General features: G+C 44.5%; 1 protein-coding gene across 2 annotated transcripts in view; it reads left to right on the top strand.

The window, feature by feature from the left end:
* The window catches only part of LOC132830429 (eukaryotic translation initiation factor 4H-like), a 50,546-nt gene extending 43,037 nt beyond the window's left edge, over window positions 1–7,509 (top strand). The window contains exon 6 of one of the 2 annotated variants that reach the window (XM_060848109.1): window positions 7,247–7,509. In XM_060848109.1, coding sequence (XP_060704092.1) covers window positions 7,247–7,386 — 140 coding nt within the window. In that variant the 3' untranslated portion in view covers window positions 7,387–7,509. The remainder of the gene's footprint in view (window positions 1–7,246) is intronic. The other variant, XM_060848110.1, reaches the window with a different exon arrangement.
* Window positions 7,510–12,727: the final 5,218 nt, after the last annotated feature.

Here is a 12,727-nt window from a genome sequence, read left to right as displayed (position 1 = left end):
CTAGTGAAAAGTGATCAAGTATTTAATCTCTTTTTACACTAAAACTGTCATGTATACTGTTTTTATGAGTTTTGATGTTTGATTGAAGTAGCTTACTGACAAATGCGCAAAGGTTCAAAAAACAGTCGCAGGGAATCTGTAACGAAAACAGATAATGCTGGAAACACTCAGCAGTGAACGCCATTGTCTTTCATTGGTTTATCAAATAAATGGAACAGAAGTTCCACAAGCAGGGTCAGTGCCATTTTCTTCTTGGATTTCAACCAGTTGAGATTGAAAGGTTTTTTGTTCATCCTGTAGGCAATGTCCGCACAACTGGGAAGCTTCATCTTGACAAGGTGAAGAATGATAGTGATGAAGATGGCGAAAAGGGTAGGGCTGATGACAGGTTCCAACTTGACCCCGATCTTTACCTCCAAGGATTCTGTAACTTTACCTTTGGTGAGGACCATTACCGACGTCTTATCATGGAGGAGATGGAGGATGTTGTTGAATTTCACTGGACAGCTGGCTTTCGACAGGATCTTCCACAGCACTACCTCAGTCAGATTGATAAAGGCCATGTAGAGTGGTTGGTGTTGTTGCTGTCATTTCTCTTGGAGTTCCTGAGCAGTGAAAATCATATACTTGTTACACAGTGTGGTCAGAAGCCTCACTGGTTTTCAGGAAGGATTTCCTCAGACACTTGGAGGAGGTGCCTAGTGAGGATTCAGGCAATGATATTCTTGATAAAGCAGAGAACTTGTCAAACAGCAAAGGCAGAGATACAAAGAAGAATGAGGGAACAGAGAAACCTAAGGAGTTGCAGCTCCTTGCTAAACAAGCATGACACCAGGGTTCCTTCAGTGCCACCAAGGCAATATATGGACCCAGCACCCTTAGCCTCAAACTGGTGCGGAATAAAGGTGACACTGTTTTGAGAGATAGAGAAAACATTAGCCTCCGATGGAAAGAACATTTCAAAGAACTCAACCATGATACAATCATCAAGGAGGATGTGTTTGAGGAAATGCCCCACGTCCGTATCAAAGATGATCTTGGACTCCCACCTAGTGTAGCAGAAGTTGAAGCCTCCATTTGATACATGAAGAATGGAACAACATGGGAACAGATGGGATTCCAGCAGAGATGTTCAAAGTTGGAGGAGCAGAGCTTAACTGTCACGTCCTTCAACTGTTCCTGAACATCTGGGACAAAGAAGAAATCTCTGCTGAACTCAGGGATTGTCACTGTCTTCAAGAAATGAGATAACGTGGACTGTGGTAACTACTAGGGAATCTCAGTTCTTCTGGCAATGAGTAGGAAGCTGTATAGATCCAGGGGATGACCAGAAACATCTGATGATCTAGCGATTGAAGACTGGATTGAGGACACATAGGTGGTTATGATGTCCAGGGGTCTCAGCACAAGTGAGCAGGCAGTGTTTGTGATGGACCATCTGTATGAAAAAGGCCATTGGAAAATACTAGGAACAGGTACATATACATAAAGGCCCATGGTAGATCTTTGAGCTACTGACATGAAGTTTTGGGGAGAACAGTAGCTTGTCCCAGCTACAGCAGAGGTTTAATGAGTAGGAGAAAGCCCAAGGGGAGGACCTGGTTTCTAGATCCCTGAAGCTGATGAAATTGTTTTTATCACATCATCCTCCTGGATTCCTCTTTCAATCTTTCCCCTCTCATCTTAAACCTATGCTGTTCAGCTTTGGACTGCCCTGGTTGTTCAAACTGACCAGGGAATGGTCTGCCTAGATAAAGCAGTGATGAATAGGAACATCCAAATGGACTTGAGGAGGCTTAACAGTGACAAAGCTTTGATATCTTTCGATGAAGCACAGGATGGGATCACATAATCCAGGTCATGGAGAAGGATTTGATTCCAACGTAAACAAGTGTGACATGAGTGTAAGATGATTGATGTTTCTTCCATCATCCGGGTTAGATCCCCTATCATGGCAACATCGACCTCCTCCTCTATATCTTCAATTTTATATTTCACAGCCTAAGCTTTCTGATAGTTTGTAAGCTGACTAAAATGAATGTAATGACATTGAGAATACCTGTGGTGTTGGGGTTGAACATAATTAGAGATATCCTGTTCTTAGAAATCATGTATGGTCACTGCTAGGAGTAGCACATTGAGTTTGGCAGATCATAGAATCATAGAATCCATACTCTGTAGAAGTAAGCCGTTCAGCCCCAAGAGTCCACATTGACCCTCTGAAGAGCATTCCACCCAGACACCCCCTTACCCTATCCCTGTAACCCTATGTTTTTAATGGCTTATTCACATAGTCTGCACGTCCCTGCACACTACAGACAATTTAGTGTGGGCAAACCACTTAATGTGCACATCTTTGGACTCTGGGAAGAAACTAGAGCACCTGGAGGAAACCCACACAGACATGGAGAGAATGTACAAACACCACACAGATAGTCGCCCATGGCCGGAATTGAACCTGAGTCCTGGTGCTGTGAGGCTGCAGTGCCAACCACTGTGTCACCGTGCTGCCCAATGATTATGAGTGCAATTGTTGAGAACCAAGATCCAAGAAGCATTTTGCAAGTTCTATGGCATTGTTAACAGCTGCACAACTTTCCATCATCCAGAGGGAAATGGACAGTATGAACACTCGGATTAACGAGTTCAACACGTAGCGAGACATTGAACAATTCTTCTGCCGCCTTCGCCTCCGCGCCTATTCTTCAACCAGGATTCTCGCCCACCCTATGACGACCCCTTCTCACACCTCCAACACACCCCATCCACCTGGACACCCCGTGCTGGCCTCTTACCCGCCCTCGATCTCTTCATAGCTAACTGCCGCCGCGACATTAACCGCCTCAACATCTCCACCCCTCTCACCCACTCCAACCTCTCACCCACGGAACGTGCAGCCCTCCACTCCCTCCGTTTCAACCCCAACCTCACTATCAAACTGGCAGACAAGGGAGGCGCGGTAGTAGTTTGGCACACCGACCTTTACACCACTGAGGCTAAAAGCCAGCTTGCGGACACCTCCTCCTACTGCCCCCTTGACCATGACCCCACCTCCCACCACCAAACCATCATCTCCCAGACCATCCATAACCTCATCACCTCAGAGGATCTCCCATCCACCGCCTCCAACCTCATAGTTCCACAACCTCGCACTGCCTGTTTCTACCTCCTGCCCAAAATCCACAAACCTGACTGCCCCGTCTCAGCCTGTTCCTGCCCCACAGAACTCATCTCTGCATACCTCGACACGGTCCTGTCCCTCAGTCCAAGAACTCCCCACCTACGTTCGAGACACCACCCATGCCCTCCACCTCCTCCCTGATTTTTGCTTCCTCAGTCTCCAACGCCTTATCTTCACCATGGACATCCAGTCCCTGTACACCTCCATCCCCCATCACGAAGGACTCAAAGCCCTCCGCTTCTTCCTTTCCTGCCGTACCAACCAGTACCTTCCACTGACACCCTCCTTCGACTGACTGAACTGGTCCTCACCAAGAACAACAACTCTTTCCAATCCTCCCACTTCCTCCAAACCAAAGGAGTAGCCATGGGCACCCGCATGGACCCCAGCTATGCCTGCCTCTTCACAGGATATGTAGAACAGTCCATCTTCCGCAGCTACACTGACACCACCCCCCACCTTTTCCTCCACTACATCGATGACTGTATCGGTGCTGCCTCGTGCTCCCACGAGGAGGTTGAACAGTTCATCCACTTTATCAACACCTTCCACCCCGACCTCAAATTTACCTGGACCGTCTCAGACTCCTCCCTCTCTTCTTAGACCTTTCCATTTTTATCTCGGGCGACCGAATCAAAACAGGCATCTACTACAAACCGACTGACTCCCACAGCTACCTAGACTACACCTCCTCCCACCCTGTCCCCTGTAAAAACGCCATCCCATACTCCCAATTCCTTCGTCTCTGCCGCACCTGCTCCCAGGAGGACCAGTTCCAATACTGTACAACCCAAATGGCCTCCTTCTTCAAAGACCACAATTTCCCCCAGACATGGTCGACTTTCCTCTCCACCACATCTCCTCCACTTCCCACTCCTCCACCCTTGAGCCCCACCCCTCCAATCGCCACCAGGACAGAACCCCACTGGTCCTCACCTACCACCCCACCAACCTCCACATACATCGTATCATCCGTCGTCATTTCCGCCACCTCCAAACGGACCCCACCACCAGAGATACATTTCCTTCCCCTACCCTATCAGCGTTCCAAAAAGACCACTCCCTCCGTGACTCCCTCGTCACACCCCCCACCAACCCAACCTCCACTCCCGGCACCTTCCCCTGCAACCGCAAGAAATGCAAAACTTGCGCCCACACCTGCCCCCTTACATCCCTCCAAGGCCCCAAGGGATCCTTCCATATCCGCCACAAATTCACCTGAGCCTCCACACACATCATTTATTGCATCCGCTGCACCCGATGTGGCCTCCTCTATATTGGGGAGACAGGCCGCCTTCTTACGGAACGTTTCAGGGAACACCTCTGGGACACCCGGACCAACCAACCCAACCACCCCAAGGCTCAACACTTCAACTCCCCCTCCCACTCTGCCAAGGACATGCAGGTCCTTGAACTCCACCATTGCCAGACCATAGCAACACGACGGCTGGAGGAAGAGCGCCTCATCTTCCATCTAGGAACCCTCCAACCACAAGGGACGAACCTGATTTCTCCAGTTTCCTCATTTCCCCTCCCTCCACCTTGTCTCAGTCAAATCCCTCGAACTCAGCACCGCCTTCCTAGCCTGCAATCCTCTTCCTGACCTCTCCACCCCACCCTCACTCCGGCCTATCACCCTCACCTTGACCTTCTTCCACCTATGGCATTTCCAGCGCCCCTCCCCCAAGTCCCTCCTCCCTACCTTTTATCTTAGCCTGCTGGACACGCTTTCCTCATTCCTGAAGAAGGGCTCATGCCCAAAACGTCGATTCTCCTGCCCTTTGGATGCTGCCTGACCTGCTGCACTTTTCCAGCCACACATTTTCAGTATGAACACTTTAACCACACTGTGGGTGACTATCTAGCCCTTGGTTGTCAGAGTAAATGAAAGTTACATGAGTATCATCTGGAGCTGATTTATATTTATAGTAGCACCCTGCAATCAAATATTCTCTATCTCTTCTAGTCTTCACCTTGAGCCATTTCTGTGGGTTAATCAAACGCGATGGCTAGGACAATAAATGCGTGACTATGCATCACACGAGGTTAAGCCTGGTATCCAAGAGAAGTGAAAGAGAAATACTGGGAAGATAAGCGCTGAATGATCACAAGACTGAGAGGACTCACCTTCCAATTGGCGCAAGTGTATTGTTCCAAAATCAGAATATATGGGATCAGATTAAGATAGGGAATGTGAGGCATCCTGAATCCCACAGAATCATTAAGTGACTGGATACGAAAAGTGACATTTACGTTGTTAAAATGAAAGCTGGAGGACAGCTACTGAAAATGATTAGATTACCAACGGTATGGAAACAGGCCCTTCGGCCCAACATGTCCACACCAAAGAGTAACCCACCTAGACCCATTCCCCTACATTTATCCAGAACACTATGGGCAATTTAGATTAGGTTACTTACAGTGTGGAAACAGGCCCTTCGGCCCAATGAGTTCACACCGACCCGCCAAAGCGCAACCCACCCATACCCTTACATTTACCCCTTCACCTAACACTGTGGGCAATTTTAGCATGGCCAATTCACCTGACTTGCACATCTTTCGACTGTGGGAGGAAACTGGAGCAAACCCATGCAGACACTGAGAGAATGTGCAAACTCCACAAAGTCGCCTGAGGCGGGAATTGAACCCTGGTCCCTGGCGCTGTGAGACAGCAGTGCTAACCACCGTGCCGCCTAACTGTGCCACCGTGCCGCATGGCCAATTCACCAGACCTGCACATCTTTAGATTGTGGGAGGAAACCGGAGCAAACCTGCACAGACATGGGAAGAATGTGCAAACTCCACACAGGCAGTCGACCTAGGTGGGAATTGAACCCAGGTCCCTGGCGCTGTGAGGCACTGGTGCTAACCACTGAGCCACCATGCCACCCCCAAATGATTCACAGAAAGGGGGTTGCTTAAGGCCAAACGGCTGATAGATGATGTGGAGGGAAGCAGCTCACTCAACACTGTTGTGGGGCTTGAAGTGTTGGTGCATAATGAGGAGGCTTACTCCTCCCCTGAAAAATGGTGCAGAAAGGATCTGCGGGAGGTGGAAGTGGCAAGTGCTGCCAATCATACGACTCCTGGAGACCTAACAGACCCTAATGATTTGCCTCAGAGCCTCGATCCTTTGGAAGGTAGTGATACAGTTGAGAGCCTCAGGTGGTATGTTTGAACAAATACTGATTGTCAACCCAACCCATTTGTTTAGATTGATGATGCAAGAAGTGAGTGCTGCCATTATGTGAACTCAAAATATTCAAGCCAATATAGCGAAATTGAACTTGCTAATCTTCTAGCTGCTTAGCAAACCATGACTGTGTGCTATGTGGCCAAATTTCAAGCATGGAAGTGTGTTACAGAACCTCCTGCAGAAGGATGCGACATGAGGGAGGGAACTGAGCAGCAGATGGCGATAGTGAAGCAGTGGAATGGACCCTCTGGACAAAGGGGTTTCTTTCGGGGAAGGAGGGCTCACAGGAAGAAGGAGTAGGCAGAAAGGATTCTTCAGTCCTGTGCAAACTCCAGGCTTCATTGTGTGTAAATTTTCCTTCATGTTTTTAATGATCTGATGCCAGTGGAGTAAAGAATCTCTGCTTCATAATGTTTGGGCCATCTTGTGTTCAAATCTCATGTAAAATATAGTTACATGCACATATTATACACAGTCACACATTTATGTATGAGCTCCAGTAAAAATAGAATGACTGTGTTATCAGCCACATACGGCCTCACTGTAAACTGCACCCATCATCTTTAAGCTGCTCCTGAAACCACCTTGTAACATCATATATATTTACCTCAACTTTTTGGTTCAGTGTTAGGTTTTTTTTGATTGAAAAGAAGAGGAATAGAGTCTGTGCTTCAGTCATAGCTGGTAGCTATTTCCATTTTGTTCTCTGCTGATTTATTTCTCAGCTAACAGAAGTGGGCAAACTGTTGATGTTAAATTTGCAGATGTCACAATAATTTCTATTGACTGAGCAATGTCATCAGTTTCAAAATCACCTTTTGTATGCTGCATTGTTAAAATTGCTTTTCTTTTGATCTTCTGTTTTTCAGAGGAACGGGCACAAAGACCCAGACTGCAGCTTAAACCTCGCACAGTCGCTGCCCCACTTAACCAGGTAGCCAATCCAAACTCAGCCATATTTGGTGGAGCCAGGCCTCGGGAGGAAAAAACTGGACATGAGGTGCCCTAGCTGACTGGAATCATGGAAAGTTAGGCACGGTACTTTCCATCCCTACCACTCAACAGACTTCCTTTGGTCTACTCTCCCAACTCTCAATGTAGTGGATTGCAATGGATTTTTCTAAGAACACTCCAGCTTATCTGTATTTTAGCGCCTGCCTGGTACCATCTTTTAGCATTGAACAGTTTGTTTCTTCAAGTGGTAACTGCTCCACACAACAACAAAAAAAGTCTTTTAAATGGTACTTGTGAATATTGCTGTACTGAGTTTCTCAGAAATACAGATTTGGCTGCTCATTCGAACCTGATGTTTTATGAACATCTTTCTCACTAAATACTGTTGACCAACCTGCACGTAATACTCTCTGACCTAAACATACATGTGTGTGTATTTTTTAATATATACTAGATGTATACACACAGGTGAACACATTATTCACACTCGCACTCAGAGATATTTTATAGATCTAAGAATATTGCATGCCTTGGAGAGATACTATTTCAATGACACTGAAAACTCGGTAGCCATGGGATCAAGCATTCAGGAAGACATGGTGCATTTTGTATAGCCAGACACTGAACAGCATACTCAGCTTCTACTCAGTGACCAGTTCCCAATAGTTTTTCAACATCTTGTGCCGTGGTTCTGTTGCATAGGAGTTCCAAAAAGATGACAAACAAAAAAGGTCCTTTTTGCCAAACTGTGACCTCCTGTAGTCCTGTAAGTAAATTCAGAAGAATCCGGATCTAATAAATCTCATTTTAACTAAAATCTTCAGAATATCGGAATTTTGAAGTCATGTTTTTAGACCATCCTAGAGAATTAATGTCCCACATAGAACTTCACTTTAAGTATAAGAATTCCCAACATTTTACAAATTCTGTTTCATAATATATAAAATAAATTTGACATTTTGTGAATGATCTTTTAAATAAAAGAGAAGAGCAATATTCATTAACCCTGTCTCCTAATGGGTACCATATTTACCTTTTAAGTGCAACTACAATTTTTGAGCAAGATTATGTGATTTCCCCACAGGGGAAATTTATCATCCTTAAGTCTTCCATCAGTCCCCAGGAGAGAATGAGGTACAAATTAGGGCCATTGTCAAGTTAACTTTAGCTGTTGTACCCATGGCTTGCACTGTGCCAACAGGAATAACATTTGGAAGAGGTCTCATATTGTCCCTTTCAGACTATTTCTTGGAAGAGGGACCCTGAACAAGGATGCGTCAAATGAAAGGGAAGCTTGAATAGCAACATATACTGACAAAGATAAAGTAACACTCATCCTGAATTATTTCATGCCATGTACACTGGAATGTTAAATTGAACAGTTATGATATAAATTCAAATGCAAATTACTACAAATTCAGGCAATATGCAAAAAAAGTGAGGCAGTACTGGTTGGAAAGAGAAATAGGTGATGTTGCAGATCAGTAATGTTCCATCAAAACTGGAAAATCATAGAATCTGTACAGTGTGAAAACAGACTGTTCAACCCATTGAGTCCACACTACCCCTCCAAAGAGCATCCCACCCATACTTAAGCACTTATCCCATCCCTGTAACCTTGTATTTTCTATGGCTAATCCACGTAGCCTGCACATCCCTTGACACTATGGACAATTTACCCTGGTCGACCCACCTAACCTGAACATCTTTGGACTGTGGGAGGAAACCATGGGGAGAATATGCAAACTTCACACAGACAGTTGCACAAGGGTGGAATCAAACCCTGGTGTTGTGAGGCAGCTGAGCTAAACACTGAGCCATCATGCTGCCCACCCAAAATGTTTTAGGTGTTTTTGCAGAGGCAGGGATTTGGGGAGAGGAGGAAAGAGAAAAAAACCCAGCTCTGTGTTAAGTTGGAGGGCAGGCGGAACGAAATAACAAAGTTTCAGATGGTACAAGTCTGAATGGGGTGGAAATAGGAAATATAAATGAGAATTTCTTCAGCATTTGCAAAGACAGTAGAACGTACCAACCGAGTTAATACTGATTCCATGTCAGAATTTAAGAAAGGTTAGGTAAATAGTGAAATCAAAGGGCAACGAAGAACTTTGAGAACAGAGTAGGGATGTGGGATCAGGATCAATGCCCATGTAGATAATAACCATCAACATGAATTGATGGACTTGACCAGTTGTACTTTTTATGTAATTCTTGGTCCTTGTTATTGCAAACCATTCAAAAATGCAGATGGACATACAAGGTACATGAATGGGCAAAATATCTGGAAGCTTGAGTGGGAACATTCGAAGTTGTTCACTTTGGCATGAAAAATAAAGTAAATATTAAATGGAGATTGATTGCATGAGTCACAAAATGTTACTGTGCAGATACAACACATAATCAGGAAAGTTAGTGGGATACTAGTCATTATTATGAGAGGAATTAGTTGTAAAAGTAGTGATGTTTTGCACTGGTAAAACCACATCTCGAATACTATGTGCAATTTTAGTCTACTTAGTTAGATTGTTGGAGGTGATTTAGTGAAGTTTACAAAATTAATACCTGGGATGACTGGGTTGTTTTACGAGGAAAGGGCTTGTTTATCACTGGAGTACAGAAGGGTGGGGCAGGTAATTTGCTTGAAATTTATAAGACCCTAAATAGTCTTGGCAAATTGGACATGGGAAGGATGTCTTCTCTTGTGTGTGAATCCAGAATTTGGGGTGGGGGTGGGGTCATTGTTTTTAAATTTGGGATTGCACTTTTAGAATAGAGATAAGGTGATTTTTTTTATCTCAGTGTTGATCAACTTTGGAACTCTCTACTTCAGAAGGTGATGGAGGCAGGGTTAATGAATATTTCAAAGGAGGAGCTAGATAGATTCTTCTTGGGCTTGGGAATCAGTGGTTATCAGGAGTAGGTGGGAATGTGAAATTTGGAACACAAATAGATAGGCTATGATTTTACTGAATGGCCTACTTCTGTTCTTAATGCATACGTTTGTATAGATATAATAAATGGAACAACAGTGGGACGTCGGGGTCCACATAAATAGATCCTTCAAAGTTGCCACCCAAGTTGATGGGGTTGTTAAGTAGGTGCATAGTCTTTTTGGCTTGCATTAACAGGGGTATTGAGTTTAAGAGCCGTGAGGTTTTGCTGCAGCTCTATAAAATCTTCGAGGAGAAAGTGAGGTCTGCAGATGCTGGGGATCAGAGCTGAAAATGTGTTGCTGGAAAAGCGCAGCAGGTCAGGCAGCATCCAAGGAACAGGAAATTCGACGTTTCGGGCATAAGCCCTTCATCAGTAATGTAGGTTAAAATCGTGATGAAGGGCTTATGCCCGAAACGTCAAATTTCCTGTTCCTTGGATGCTGCCTGACCTGCTGCGCTTTTCCAGCAACACATTTTCAGCTGCAACTCTATAAAATCCTCGTTAGACCACACATGGAATATTGTGTTGAGTTCTGGTTACCTCATTATAGAAAGGATGTAGATGCTTAACAGAGGGTGCAGAGGAGAGTTACCAGGATGCTGCCTAGATTGGAGGGCTTGTCTTTTGAAGAGAGGTTGAATGCGATAGGGCTTTTCTCACTGGAGAGGAGAAAGAAGAGAGGTGACTTGACAGAGGTGTGCAAGGTAATGAGATGATGTGGAGGAGCCGGTGTTGAACTGGGGTGGACAAAGTTAAAACTCACATAACGCTAGGTTATAACAGGTGATGAAGGAGCAGCACTCTGAAAGCTAGTGCATCCAAATAAACCTGTTGGACTATAACCTGCTGTTGTGTGATTTTTAACTAAGGTAATGAGAGGCAGAGATAGAGTAGATAGCCAGACCTTTTCCCTAGTGCAGAAATGGGTGTCATGAAGGGTCGTAATTTTAAGGTGATTGGAGGAAGATTTTGGTGAGATGTCAGAGGTAGGTTCTTTACACAGAGAGTGGTGTGTGTGTGGAATGCCCTGCCAGCGGTGGTAGTAGAGTCAGAGACATTAGGGACACTTATGCAGCTGCTGGGCAAGGACATAGATGGCTATAAATTGAGGGTTGTGTAGATTAGGTTGCTCTTAGAATAAGATAAATGCTTGGCACAACATTATGGGTTGAAGGGCCTGTGCTGTGCTGTTCTATCTTCTAAACAGTATAGGGATAGTTCCTCCTACATTTTGCATGCAAAGATTCATTTAACGAATATTTGTGCTATATTATGGAAATACGTGTAATTAATCAACTAGAACTTCATTGTCTTTGAGAAGATTACATGCAGGTTTGCACCCATAACCCATCATTTAGTGCTGTCCTTTTCAATAAATGTCACAGATCTCCGCCAATGCTACTTGCACCAAAAATCTTCGGAGGAGGAAATTGCAAGACTGCTGTTGAAGTATTTTTTCTCTCTGCGAGCCTACTTTGTTTCTAAACTCCACTGTTTAAGCTTTTTTACTGGTATTTGTGCCCATTTCTAACATTGCTACTAACCTCGTTTTCATCTACTCTACTTTTGAATTGATAATCCTGAGCATTGATAATTATAAATTGGAGGAAAAAAATTGATAGGCCCGAAATTCAGATTCTTTATAATTGTGAACAGTCGAACATTTGAGATAAGATTCATTTATGTGGGAATTGGATTCATTTTATAAATTCCATAGGAATTCACTGTTGTCATTAGATGATCCAGGCTTGTGTTAGTGGTAGCCTTACAAGGATCAAAGCTGCTGTTTCAGAAGTTCCAACTCTTAGACCAGAACTTCATCTTACAGAATGACAAAGGAAAGAGGACCGGGTTATCTGCATCATTGTCAAACGAAGAGGTAGTTCAGGTTGTAGACTTTGTCCGATACTTTCGTTTTGAGTGAAGCAATTAGAAAAATTGTCTCAGCTTTGATACTAAAAAATATTTTTCAAGCTGCATTCCAGAATTTTGAGACAGATAGATTTTTTTCAAGTCCCCCCTTCTGCCTTGTCCATGGGGTTGCCTTGGCCACGTACTCTTACAAAGGAAGACACAGCAGGAGCAGGAGAAAGAGACAAGGCATGGAGGAGAAGGCCACGCCAAAGGAGAAAAACCTTCTTTGAGGTAGGTAAAATTTCAAAATTCACCATGTCTTCAATCAAAACCTTAAGTTATAACCTGCCAACTTCATATTTTCTTTTGTTTTTCTTTTGACTTGCTATGATCACAGACACTAACTCCTCTAGCTCCTTACCCAAGATCCATTACTTATGTATTTGCTTATGACAGTTTCCATGGCCTCAGTGATCTGTGCAGCAATTTATAGCGAAACCTAGGCCTGTCCTCTTAGTCCTTCTCTAAAGTGTCCACCTTCCAGCAGGCAGCAGTGAGTTGTAATTGTTGAGGAGGGTGCATTGGTTGATGTCAGCTCTATCCTGGTC

This window comes from Hemiscyllium ocellatum, chromosome 31 (assembly GCF_020745735.1).
Source record: "Hemiscyllium ocellatum isolate sHemOce1 chromosome 31, sHemOce1.pat.X.cur, whole genome shotgun sequence".
NCBI lineage: Eukaryota > Metazoa > Chordata > Chondrichthyes > Orectolobiformes > Hemiscylliidae > Hemiscyllium > Hemiscyllium ocellatum.
This window is presented reverse-complemented; position numbering and strand designations above follow the sequence as displayed.